This window comes from Eumetopias jubatus, unplaced genomic scaffold (assembly GCF_037043125.1).
Source record: "Eumetopias jubatus isolate StellerSeaLion01/CBP00866 unplaced genomic scaffold, mEumJub1_p1.0 scaffold_4, whole genome shotgun sequence".
Lineage (NCBI taxonomy): Eukaryota > Metazoa > Chordata > Mammalia > Carnivora > Otariidae > Eumetopias > Eumetopias jubatus.
Genome location: NW_028274810.1, coordinates 56,247,972 through 56,260,854, shown reverse-complemented (window position 1 = coordinate 56,260,854; position 12,883 = coordinate 56,247,972). Strand labels below are relative to the sequence as shown.

At 37.0% G+C, this 12,883-nt stretch overlaps 1 protein-coding gene across 1 annotated transcript in view; it reads right to left on the bottom strand.

Moving 5' to 3' along the window:
* The window catches only part of DOCK7 (dedicator of cytokinesis 7), a 217,923-nt gene that overhangs the window by 66,833 nt on the left and 138,207 nt on the right, over positions 1 to 12,883 (bottom strand). Inside the window, exons 23-26 of the mRNA XM_028106855.2 lie at positions 4,400 to 4,489; positions 3,411 to 3,506; positions 1,188 to 1,328; positions 981 to 1,094 (exon numbers count right to left, since the gene is read on the bottom strand). Of these exons, the coding sequence (XP_027962656.1) occupies positions 981 to 1,094; positions 1,188 to 1,328; positions 3,411 to 3,506; positions 4,400 to 4,489 (441 nt within the window). The remainder of the gene's footprint in view (positions 1 to 980; positions 1,095 to 1,187; positions 1,329 to 3,410; positions 3,507 to 4,399; positions 4,490 to 12,883) is intronic.

Below are 12,883 nucleotides of genomic sequence, written 5' to 3'. Positions count from 1 at the left end.
CGACTGCCTTCGGCTCAGGTCATGATCCTGGAGTCCCAGGATCGAGTCCCACATCGGGCTCCCTGCTCAGCGGGGAGTTGGCTTCTCCCTCTGACCCTCTTCCCTCTTGTGCTCTCTATCTCTCATTCTCTCTCTCTCAAATAAATAAATAAAATCTTTAAAAAAAATAAATAAATAAATAAAAATAAAAATCACCCAATAAATATACAAAAAAGTTCATTTGGCTGCTCATTCAGTGTAACTAGTACTCTTGCATGGCATCGTGGGGGTTGCTTTACATTTATTTTTTTTCCAAATTGTTTTAAAAGTTTATTTTTTTTAGTAATCTCTACACCCAATGGGGGGCTCAAACTCACAGACCCGAGATCAAGAGTCACATGCTCTTCTGACTGAGCCACCCAGGCACCCACAGGGCTGCTTAACATTTAGACTAGTGACTTGATGATCTTCAGAATGGGAACGAAGAGTTATGACTGGGCCAGTAAAACCAAGGAAAAGTCAGCTGTACAGATATCAGCTTGCCATAGGACTGTGTCCTCATAAAACAAATGAAATTTATTTTTGCCTTACTAATAAAAATACTCTGCTTTTATTTCTTTTTTTAAAGATTTATTTATTTAAGAGAGAATGAGAGGGAGAGACAGCAGGGGGAGGGCCAGGGGGAAAGGGAGACAAGCAGACTCCCAGCTCAGCAGGGAGCCTGACACGGGGCTCGATCCCAGGACCCTGAGATCATGACCTGAGCCAAAATCAAGAGTCAGATGCTTAACTGACTAAGCCACCCAGGTGCCCCAGAGATTCTCTCTCTCAGAGCCTCTCCTTCTGCCCCTCCTGAAAATAAATCCTTTTTAAAAAGAAAAATGCTGCTTTTTAAAAACATCAGTATATGAGTGTGTTCTTGAAGATTGTTTAGCTGCAACTCTAAAAACAGCAAACACCGTGTTTAAATTATTTGTTAATTATTACTAGTTATGCATTACCTGTTTATAGCAGGTCTTAATAAGGCTAAAGACAAATCCTCTATCCATAACAGACAACAAATCATTGAGAAAGAAAGCAAGGCTTGTGTTGAGTCTCTCAACCATTTCTGTGTCCTGGAAAGCAGAATAAAAAGCAAAAACATATAAAAGTATGATAGTATAATGTGAGCTTTATAGAGATTTAATTTTTTAAAAAGTTATCATTACCTTCTGAAATCGTGAAACTATATCACTAGCAATTGTGCTGACAAGAGCAGCAATGTCATCCATGAAACGTTCTGGAAAACGACTTTTCCTTGGTGCATCAAGTTTATCATTAAAATATAAATGATGCACCATGCTCTTTACCTGAAAAAATAAATAAGCCATTAGTTTAAATTATTATGAATGCAATTAACAGTTAATCACATTAGGGCTATTTTTTCACTACACAATGTGATTTAACAGATGGCTGAAATACTTCTAGCTCCTCAAAAACTTTGAGACTCTCCCTTTAATATTTCATATGTTCCCAAGAAATATCAAACACAGTACAATTCAATCACTGCATCACCTTCATAAAATTATTCTGGCTACCAATATGAAAAGAATTATGAATGTGAACAGAAAAATATTTCCCCCTTTAAAACGGTTTTAAATGAAATCTTTCCGAGACTCAACATTTTGACATTCCATATACCCCAAACTGTAAGCTTTGAGACACTAGACACATTGACTTCACTGTGGTCTCTTCAGCATCTATAATATAGTGACATATGGTGAATGTACATTGAACACTGATGACTCAATATGAATTATAAGATATTAGGCAAAAATTAACAAAGTGATTTATGTGTACAAAATGCTTCTGTGGGCACCTGGGTGGCTCAGCCCGCTGAGTGTCTAACTCTTGGTTTTGGCTCATCTCATGATCTCAAGGGTCCTGAGATCAAGCCCCACATCAGGCTCTGTGCTCAGTGCAGAGTCTGCTGGAGAGTCTCTTTCCCTCCCCCTCCCCCAACATGCTCGTGTATGCACTCACGCTCTCTTTCTCTCTCTCAAATAAATCTTTTAAAAGATGCTTCTGGTTATTGATAATTACAACAATGTGGTATTAGTAATACAGAATTCTGAGAAATCAGAGCCAAGTTTCAACAATTAGTAAACAGCAGAGCTAAGTTTTAAACTGCAGCTTTTTAACTATTCTAAAGAAATTTGAACATACATGAAAGACTATCAAAAAAAATCAAAATTACAATTTGATCTTCTATTAAAAGCACAAGAATGACAAACCTGGTGTTTATTCTTTAGAAGGAAAAAATGAGTTGCCTATCACTTACATAGGGTCCTTGACTTATTTTCTTCTGTAGATTAGTAAGTCTCTAGAAAAACTGTCTTCTTATCCTCAATATAGGTAACATTCAATGCTGAGAATGACCCTATGACATATTCTGGAAGCTCTTTTTGTTTCTTTTCTTCCTGCCTTCCTTTTTGTGTTGTTTTGTTTTCCTTTATTTTTTTACACATTTCTCTTTTGGAAGAAAAAGTTTCAATGACTTCAGCTTTCTAGAGGTTGAAGAGGAAAGTCCCTAAGTGCCAAAATGCCTGACTTTGAATCATAGTTCTGCTATCTAAAAGCTGTACCAGGGTGCCTGTGTGGCTCAGCTGGTTAAGCGTCTGCCTTCAGCTCCGGTCATGATCCCAGGTTTCTGGGATCTAGCCCCTATCAGGCTTCCTGCTCAGCAGGGGGCCTGCTTTTCCCTCTCCCTCTGCCGCTCCCCCTGTCTGTGCTCTCCTGCTCTCTCTCTGTCAAATAAATAAATTAAATCTTAAAAAAAATAAATAAATAAAAGCTGTACCAACTTAAACAAGTTACTTAATCTCTCTGTGCCTTGATAACCCCCAGCCCACAGGGACAGTGCTACACACTGTACACACGGCAAATCTTTATTGCTCTCGTGTATATATGTGTTTATGTGTATATAAATATTAAGATATTAATTCCCTTGTTTTTAATATCATTTATTAAATTGAGCAAAAGTGTTGTTTTTTAATTGGCTGTAAGTGGCATTTCCTTAAGAGCTTTCGAACCATGAAAGCAGTGAGGATCTATAAAGGCCTTTTTTATCTATGTTTGGGATGAAATCTACAATACATTACACACTAGCCACGTCCAGGCTAAGAAATAAGGTACCACGTTTCCTTTAAAAAGACAGCTGGTTCTGCAACCATCTCTAAAAAAATAGTTAACGGGAGCTTTCATATTCCACCTAAATTGTGCCAAGGGCCCACAGTGTTTATTCAGAGATGTAACAAGAGTAATTTTGTCTTGGAGGCACATGTAAAATCCTAAGAGGGACAACAGAAAAGGATTCTTAGGATGAAATAATGAGCTAACACAAAGTCGTTAACTAAGGAAAACAGTATTAAAAACGTGTTAAGCTTGCTCACCATTAATTCAAAAAAGAACCAGGCTTGTTGCAAAGCCGATTCCCGAACGCTGCCACTGCAGACAACCCACTGCAAAGCCAGCTCCTCATGAAAAAGCTATCCAGAAGTAAAGCCAAAGTTACTATCAAAGTCATATCTGCTGATAACATAAGCCAAATAATAATGCAATTACAAATGAAGATATAATGAGAATAAGCAAAATAAGGCATGTGAACCATTCAATGATGCAGTGAGGACACCCATTAACGAAACGGCTGTTTATACATGTAAGACAGTGGCATGTTGAACAGCTGAAAAAATTACATGTTATCTTGCAGTAAAATGTAATTTTAAAAGGACAGGTGGGAAACAGGCTCCTAAATTGTACCTGCAAACAGAAACTAGACCAAAAACTCACAGTTACAAATACGATCTTGATTGTGCCTTAAATACATATTCCAACATATGCAAATACATTCATGAACTTTGCTGGTACAATTTAGGAAATACCTTTAAAAATTTAAACTTTGATATAAGCCATTAATTTTCAAGTTTTCAGGTATCTGAAGTCTTTTTTACAAACATAGCAGAAATTTCCTGCCTTATAATGGATATGCATACAAAGCATTTGCAAAGTAGTGTGTATCGATATGAAAAAGGACTAACAAAACTGTGCATAAGGGAAGCAAATCAACATATCTTACTAAGAGTGATAATTTTTCTAACTCATCTTCCTTTCCCTGGAGATTTAAAACACAAAACAGAAGCAGTTACAGAAACAGAATTCAGAGTTGATACATTTTTTGGTACTAAAATTTGATGATCAAATTTGATTTCAAACAGTCAATCCCAAAGATATAAACAAAGGCATCAGACAAGCAGTGCTTGCTCAAATGTATTTTTAAACAAATAATTTAAATGCAATTATTGCAACATACTGGCTACATAAAGAAATCTTACATCTATTTAAGAACTTTCCCCCTATATGGATTTTCTTCATATGAATCTACCTTTTTAGTTGGTAAGCGTCCCGTTAATGTTTGTAAGAAACTTGACGTCTCTGTGTGTGAAGACATACGATTACAACTTCGATCCATAGCCTAAGGAGTGGAGGTGAATGAATGACGAGATAACATTAAAGTCTGCTGTGGAGGCCTCTGCAGCTCAAGGATTACATACAATTTTTTAAATAGTTTTACTTTGGTTTCAACAACTGTTTTATTATTGCTCATCTCATTTTCACCATTTTAAGCTGCTTTAATGACAGTACATTAGAAGTATCAAAATGGCTTCTATATATTTTTAGTAAAAAGATGAATATTTTAATGACTATATAAATTCAGAGTGCTGCAAAGAATGAAACTTTTATCTGTGTGATCTATACACATGCACACACCTAGTAAGAAAATGTAAAAAGTAAAAACATACTTCTCACTGGTTTCAGACCAAAAAAAGAAATCAAGAATTTTATTCTCAATAAAGAAAATTCTTTCACTTTTCACTACTATCAAAAACTACTATTCGGCTCTGCCATATACTTCAAATATAAAACACTTATGATATTAAACACGGAGTAAAATTCTTCAAGAACAGGAGCATTTCACTCCAAAGCCAATACACAGATGAGAAGTATATTTTGAGGTATCATGCAATATTAGCTATGAAGCAACTAGACTTAAGTAAGCAATACCTGGTTCAACTAAGTCATACACAAATTTCATACTTTGCAACACAATACAAATTAAAACGGATTTTTGCTTCTGGTATTAAATCTTACAGCACGGGGATCATATACTGTTCACACTTAATTTCAGCTTAGTCCCAGTATTTCTAGTCAGTAATTATGGGGGAAAAAAAAAGACAAGATAGTAAATGCTAATGAAAAGGATACAATAAACTACACTTTAAACCAAAAGCAAATAGAAAACTGTCAGGTTATTTTCCACATAAAATTTTTTAAAATTCCTACTAGAGATGTGCTCCCCCTACAGTAGAAACTGTTATCAAAGCCATCACTTGCATAAACAGCAGGCACTGAAATACTGACAGGGTGGAGAGACGGGGGAGGGAGACAGGAAGTAGGAAAGGAGAGCATTACTGGTGCAATTGGTGGTATTCATGCATAGTAGTTGGAAAATGTGCTAAGTAAACAAAAATACACACTTTTTAATGATTAAAAAGCAAGCCACTGAAATCATAGTATGTACTAAAAAGTAATGTTCTAAAGGGAAACATCAGCAGCCAATAAAGAAACCTCTAATATAAACACCACCTGTGTTGATTCTGCACTTGGACTGGGGTTGGATCCCCATGGGGCAGCTTTTGGACCACCAGTGTTAACCCAGGAATTGGAGCGATCTAAACCCTAAGCATATAACAGAAAGCAGTTGGAAAGGAAAGAAATATTACATGTGGCATGCCATAAATTATTCTTAAAGAAATCCAGACTTTCCAATGCAAACATGTTTTTAATTAGTACTGTTAAAGCAACCAAAATTTTTAGGCATCTAGAAGTATTAGTTCACCAAAATTACCTTACTACATAACATAATTTGTTTTTAAGTCACAAAGAATATTAAGTATAGCATTTAAAGATAATTTCTCTTTATGTAAAGGGATCACCTTGAAGTACCAACTAAAGTTCCCACAGTACCATCCCCCCAAACCCTCTTTAAAGATGGCACGAGTTAGCAACATAATTTCCTCTGACTCTAACCAGGATTTAAAAGAGAAAAAAAAAAAGAATCGAAGTACATCATTTCATTCTTGTCTAAAAGCCTTTACTTTCACTTTGTCACCAACGGAAACTTCTGTGTATTGATATTCCATAATTCTATTTGACCTTGCTTCCTCTTTTGCTTTCTTCTAAGGGAACAACAAGAGATATTAAGAAAAAAAAAGGGGGGGATGACTAATATTTGCTCCTGCCTAAAAATGAGGGTGGATTTGGGGTTGTGATCAGTTTTATTGTGCTTGTTGTAATTAAACATAATAGGCTACTATTTTATATAAATATTATAAAAAAAGCATTATGATGGGGCTGGTCTGTAGGAATTACATCTTCATCACTATCGCTGAATTTAACATGCTACTGTGTATGACCAGAAGTGAATTACATCTGTTCCTCTCTGAAAGAAGTTATTATCCCAGGTGAAGGGAACTGGGGCTTTAATTTCTTAAACCTAACTGATCATTAGAGTCACCTGGGAAGTTTTATAACATTCAGATTCTGGGCCCCATCCCCAGAAATCCTGATTCAGCAACCTGGGCTGTGGCCTGGGAATCTGCTATTAGAACTGGAGCCAGTTATAAGGGATTTTTAGAGGATTGTTGGAATAAGAATAATGAAGACACTGGGGAGGGTATGTGCTATGGTAAGTGCTGTGAATTGCGTAAGACTGATAAATCAGAGACCTGTACCTCTGAAACAAATAAGACATTATATGTTTAAAAAAAAAAGAAGAAGATAGTAGGAAGGGAAAAAAATGAAGGGGGGGAATTGGAGGGGGAGATGAACCATGAGAGACTATGGACTCTAAGAAACAAACTGAGGGTTCTGGGGGGGGGTGGGGGGATGGGTTAGCCTGGTGATGGGTATTAAAGAGGGCACGTATTGAATGGAGCACTGGGTGTTACACGCAAACAATGAATCATGGAACACTACATCAAAAACTTATGAGGTAATGTATGGTGATTAACATAAATTAAAATTTAAAAAATAGTAATAAAATAAAATCATATTAAAAAAAAAAGAATGAAGACAACCCAAGAAAAGGTGACAAACTATGGACCCAACCCCAGAAAGCACCAAAGGATAGGTAAAGGAAAAACAAGAGTAGTAATAACAACAATCAACTGTGTAGACATGTGTTTTGCCTGGAAAGGCCAACAACAATAAATATGCAGGGCCTTAACTCTAAACAACTAAGAATCTCTGGGAGTGAAGCCAATGTATCAATACTACAGGAGGGAATGAGGATTAGGGAGAAAGAGGCAAGACAAACTAACTCTCAAGAGTTTAGGTTTTAGGGAGACTAATTTCCCTCCTTCTTTTTCCCTATTTTTCCAAAAATACAGAGCGACTGAATGATACAGTAAGCCTCCATTTCCACTCATTTTTTATACTGAATGTGTAAGATGAGTGTTGAAGTTCATATCCAGGTTCTACTGCTTATTAACTGTAAAACCTAAGGTAAATTATCTAATTTCATTTTCAGCTTCTTAGTATAAAATAGGAATAATCATAGTCTCCCTCATATTGCAAAGATCAAATTTAAAAATGGAAGTAAATTACTAAGTACAATGCTTCAAATATAGTAAACACTCAAAAAAGAGTTCTGGGGCGCCTGGGTGGCTCAGTTGGTCGGATGTCTGGCTTTGGCTCAGGTCTTGATCCCAGAGTCCTGGAATCAAGTCCCACATCGGGCTCCCTGCTCAGTGGGAAGCCTGCTTCTCTCTCTCCCTCTGCCCCTCTCCCGACTTGTGCTTGCTTGCTTGTTTGCTCGTGCACATTCTCGCTCTCTGGCAAATAGATAAAATCTTTCAAAAAAAAAAAAATAGTTGACATAGTTCGAAAACTTCCTACTCATGTTTTTTTAAATGCTTCCTAGCAAAGTAAATGAGAGAATATTCAAATACTAGTAAAATTATGTAATCAGATTTGTTTAAAATACCTACCTTCTCAGAACCCCGTATTATTTCAAATAAAAGCAAATCTGCAAACAATGTTTTTCAGATAAGTTAAAAGTTTTCACCAGTCTCCCAACTTATGTCTCCACCGTATGAAGTTCTTTCTGCCATTTGCAATTTTTACAACCACCACTCGTGTTACAAAAATAATACATAAGCATCTGATTTTTAGAACGTTACAACTGTGCTCTTCTCTCTACCATAAATTTCCACAATATCAATAATTTTCCTGTACTCTTAAACACACTTTTCACCTCCTTAATTTCCTTTAAATTAAGGCACATGTTAATCAGTAATGTGAGAATAAACAACAAATCTCATTGTGCCATTGTATATTATATCCACAATATTCAGACTAAGCAGTTGTAATTACATCAAATCAAAGCTAACTAGTTAAAGAAAACCTATGGCCAATTATTCTGTAAAGCAAATAATTGCGATAATTTAAGTGTTACAAAGCTAAGAATTATATCTTAACTTCCTTAAGCAAATTCATCACTGATATTTACTAATGTCATAACTACATTTACTGATCTCTAACTAACAGAACAGATTAACCAAATGTGTGCACATGTGCATGAAAGGGCTTTTGTTTTTGTCACATCTCTGTAACGTTATTCTGTCCCTTAAATATAGATAGGCTCTTTCCATGGGCAAGGCTCATATTCTAATATATTTGACCTGACATCAACTTGCTGTTAGGATTCAAAGATTTCGGCTTTGTATCTGCAAGTCCTCAGCATAGTGCCTAGCACACAGTAAGCTCTCAGTGTTAAATTTAAAAATAGGAGATGATATATTACAAAGAAACTACATATCCATGTAAAACTGCACTGGCATTTGATTAAAAGCAATAAAATTCAAACTTGTCATAATCATATATTTACATAACTGAATGTTAAAAGAATACTGCTAGGGCAAAGAGATCAGTTTTGGAAAAAATAATTATGAAGAAAGTCTCACAAATCTGATTTTACAGCCATCAGAGTAATAAAATCCTATTGATGTAAGTATTCCTGAATTTTAGGAGTTCTACATTTTATATTAAAGAATAAAATATGAAGCCAAAACTTTCATAAAGCCAAATCTCTTAATATCATTAAATATATAATTAATCCTGGCAGCAAGAAGGCAAACAAAAACATAACTTCTAAAGGAGTAGTTTATTCTTGCAATACTTACTAACATTCACTCACTGAATATCCACTGAGCACCTTCAATATGCTGGCCATTATGGGTGCTTAGAATATATCACTCAACAACTATGCCTGACCTCATGGAGCTCATACTGTGATAAAGGTAAGGTAAACAAACACTGAAAAATAATTATTAATTTATATGCTACATAAAAAGGCAGTAAATGTTAGGAGACAAACAGAATGAGGGGATCAGAAGTCCCCAAGATACATGTTATACATTTAAATAAGGTGGTCGGAGTAGAAAAGAGGTGGAGGAGTTAGTAATAGGATTATAGTGCTCAGAGGAATGATAGAAAGTTTTGTTTGTTTTTTTTTAAGGTAATCTCTATATCCAATGTGGGGCTTGAACTCACAACCCCAAGTTCAAGAGTTGCATGCTCTACTGACTAAGCCAGCCAGGTGCCCCTGGAATGACATAATCTAACTTAAGTTTTGTTTTTTGTGACTTAAGCTTTGGAAGCAGCACTCTGCTTGCTATGTTGTGAAGACAGCATAGGTTCGGGGGCACCTGGGTGGCTCAGTCGGTTGAGCATCTGCCTTGGGCTCAGGTCATGAGCCCCGCATCGGGCTCCCTGCTCGGCGGGAAGCCTGCTTCTCCCTCTCCCACTCCCCCTGCTTGTGTTCCCTCTCTCGCTGTGTCTCTCTGTCGGATAAATAAATAAAATCTTAAAAAAAAAAAAAAAAGAAGAAGAAGAAGAGAACATAGGTTGGAAGCAGCGAAACCATCTTCCAGTTTATTACATGAACTGAGGAAGACAGGATGGTAGTTCAGACCAACTGGTAGTAGCAGAGGTAGTGAGCAGTGGTTCGATCTTTAACATATACCTAAATCTGAACAAAAGGATTTAGGAAAGGCCACAGGACTGAGTTTACAGTTTCAGAGGGAAATTTGTTTCAGAAATATAATTTTGGGAGTCATTAGCATACAGTGGTATTTAAAATCATGGGACTGGATAACATCAAGCAAGTGAGTACAGAGAGAAAAGAGAGAAGATGAGAGAGATAAGGACAGAGGCCTGGAGCACTTCCAGATTAAGAGATCAGGAAAAGAAGAATCCAAAGAGATTGAAAAGGTATAACCAGAACAGTAAAAGGATAAACAAGAGAGTACAGGGCCCTGGAAGGCAAGTAAATATAATAAACCAAGGAGGAAAGAATTTAACTATGTCCAAATCTGCTGTAAGGTCAAGTAAGCGGAGTGTTGAGAATTAACCACTGGATTTAGCAACATGGAGTGTTGGTGACATTAACAAAGGCAGGTTGGATGGAAGATGGGAGCGGTATCTGATTAAAGTAGGGTAAGGAGAATGGGAGTAAAAGAATTGGAGACAGCTAGTATAGGAAACTCTTTTAAGGAATTCTACTACAAAACATAACAGAAATAGTGAGGAAGCTAGCAGCTAAAATGCTAGAGAGGAGATTTGGGGATAAATAATATCATGCTTTATGTGGATGGGATGTTTTAGTAGATAGGGGCAACTGATGAAGCAGCAGAGAGATGAAATAATTGCCAGAGTGAGGATCCTGAGTAGGTGAGAGGAGACAGGAGCTTGTCTACAAATGAATGTATGAAAATGGATAGTTCATTTGTAGCAGAGTATTATTTTAAGTAGTGGGTAGTCATAGATGGTAGTAGGTAGGTAGATATGGTGGTAAAATCTACAAAATTATTCTTTTGAGGGCTTCCACTTTCTCAATGAAGTAGGAGATAAAGTGAGAAGGACAACTGGTGGGCAGATAAGGGAAGAAGGCATGAAATCTTTCTGGGAGAATGGGAAAGTAAATGGAATGCAGAAATATAGTATAATTAACTTCCTGACAGCATTGAGGGCTCTCTTGAGGTCCATGGCTTTTCATTTCAAATGAAACCAGTCATTACAGTATTTCTCAAGTCATGTTCATCAGCACAGGTGCCGACATGGCACAGACAGACGACTGGGTTACGTCTTGAGATTGGGCTTGAGATTGGGCTACGCAAGTAAAATGAAATAAGAGAAAGATAAGGCAATTGAGGTTTGATTATAACAGGGTTAACTATAATGACTGGTCATAGAGGGGCACCTGGTGGCTCCTGGGATTGAGCCCTGCATCAGGCTCTGCGCTCAGCAGGGAGTCTGCTTCTCTACCTCTCTCTCTCTCTCTCTCCCTCCCTACCTCCTGCTCTGCCCCTCCCCTCACTCATGTGTTCTCTCTCTCTCTCTCTAAAATAAATAAATCAATCTTTTTAAAAAATGATTGGTCATGGAATTTAAGCTAAGTTGGAATAACATTAAGGAATTGAGACACAGTAAAAGGTCATCAGATCAAGTGATGGGAGGTTGCAGAGCAGTGTTAGGAGTTGGCGTACTAGGGAGAAAAACTTGAGCTAATAGAGAATACAATTCATGAAACTGAGATTATGAGGGTTAAAGTTATTAGTAATGACATCTATGGCATGACCATGGCTGAGGCAGGGGAAAGACAAAACCATTAAAAAAAAAAAAAGATTTTTTTCAGGCGCCTTGGTGGCTCAGTCAGTTAAGCACCTGACTCTTGGTTTCAGCACAGATCATGATTTCAGGGTCCTGGGATGCAGTCCCATGTCAGGCTCCCCGCTCAGCAGGTTGTCTGCTTCTCCCTCTCCCTCCTGTTCCTGTTCCCTCTCTCTCTCACACCAAAAAAAAAAAAAAAAAAAAAAAAAGTTTCTTGACTTTCCAGGCCAATGAAATCAGAATGAACAGTAGCTATAAATAAACCTCAAATTCCTTATAATTTTAAGAATGAGATAAAATTTTACACCATTATTATTGATTATGACTAAATGATATTCCAAAATGAAGTAACTATCAAAAATTTTCCAAGAGGGGGGTGCCTGGGTGGCTCAGTCATTAAGTGTCTGCCTTCAGCTTAGGTCATGATCCCAGGGTCCTGGGATTGAGCCCCACATCGGGCTCCCTGCTGGACGGGAAGCCTGCTTCTCCCTCTCCCACTGCCCCTGCTTGTGTTCCCTCTCTGTCAAATAAATAAATAAAATCTTTTAAAAAAAATTTTTCCAAGAGGAAACATGAAATCCATTTAAATAAAACTTGATTAGGAAGAGGCTGTGTTGTCGTAAGAAAAATTCTCATGATGGCTTTCTCAGATATATACAATACATATCATCAGAAGTTTTGTCATCATTATGTCTCATTTTATGACTATTTGAAAAAAGGCAAATAATCTTTCCAATATATGTAGACCTTTGTTCTAAATCTTGATGTTATAATCTGTCAAATACATCATAAAAAGGAAAACTCTAGACTTACTCTAGATGAAACATAATGCAAGTCTTAGAGAAATTAAGAGGCATTTTAAAAGTAGAACCTTGAGGGGTGCCTGGGTGGCTCAGTTGGTTAAGCGACTGCCTTCGGCTCAGGTCATGATCCTGGAGTCCCGGGATCGAGTCCCGCATCGGGCTCCCTGCTTAGTAGGGAGTCTGCTTCTCCCTCTGACCTTCTTCCCTCTCGTGCTCTCTCTCTCTCATTCTCTCTCTAATAAATAAATAAAATCTTAAAAAATAAAAATAAAAAAATAAAAGTAGAACCTTGAGGACAATGGTATCTTTTTCATCTCTGTAGCTCTTTAACA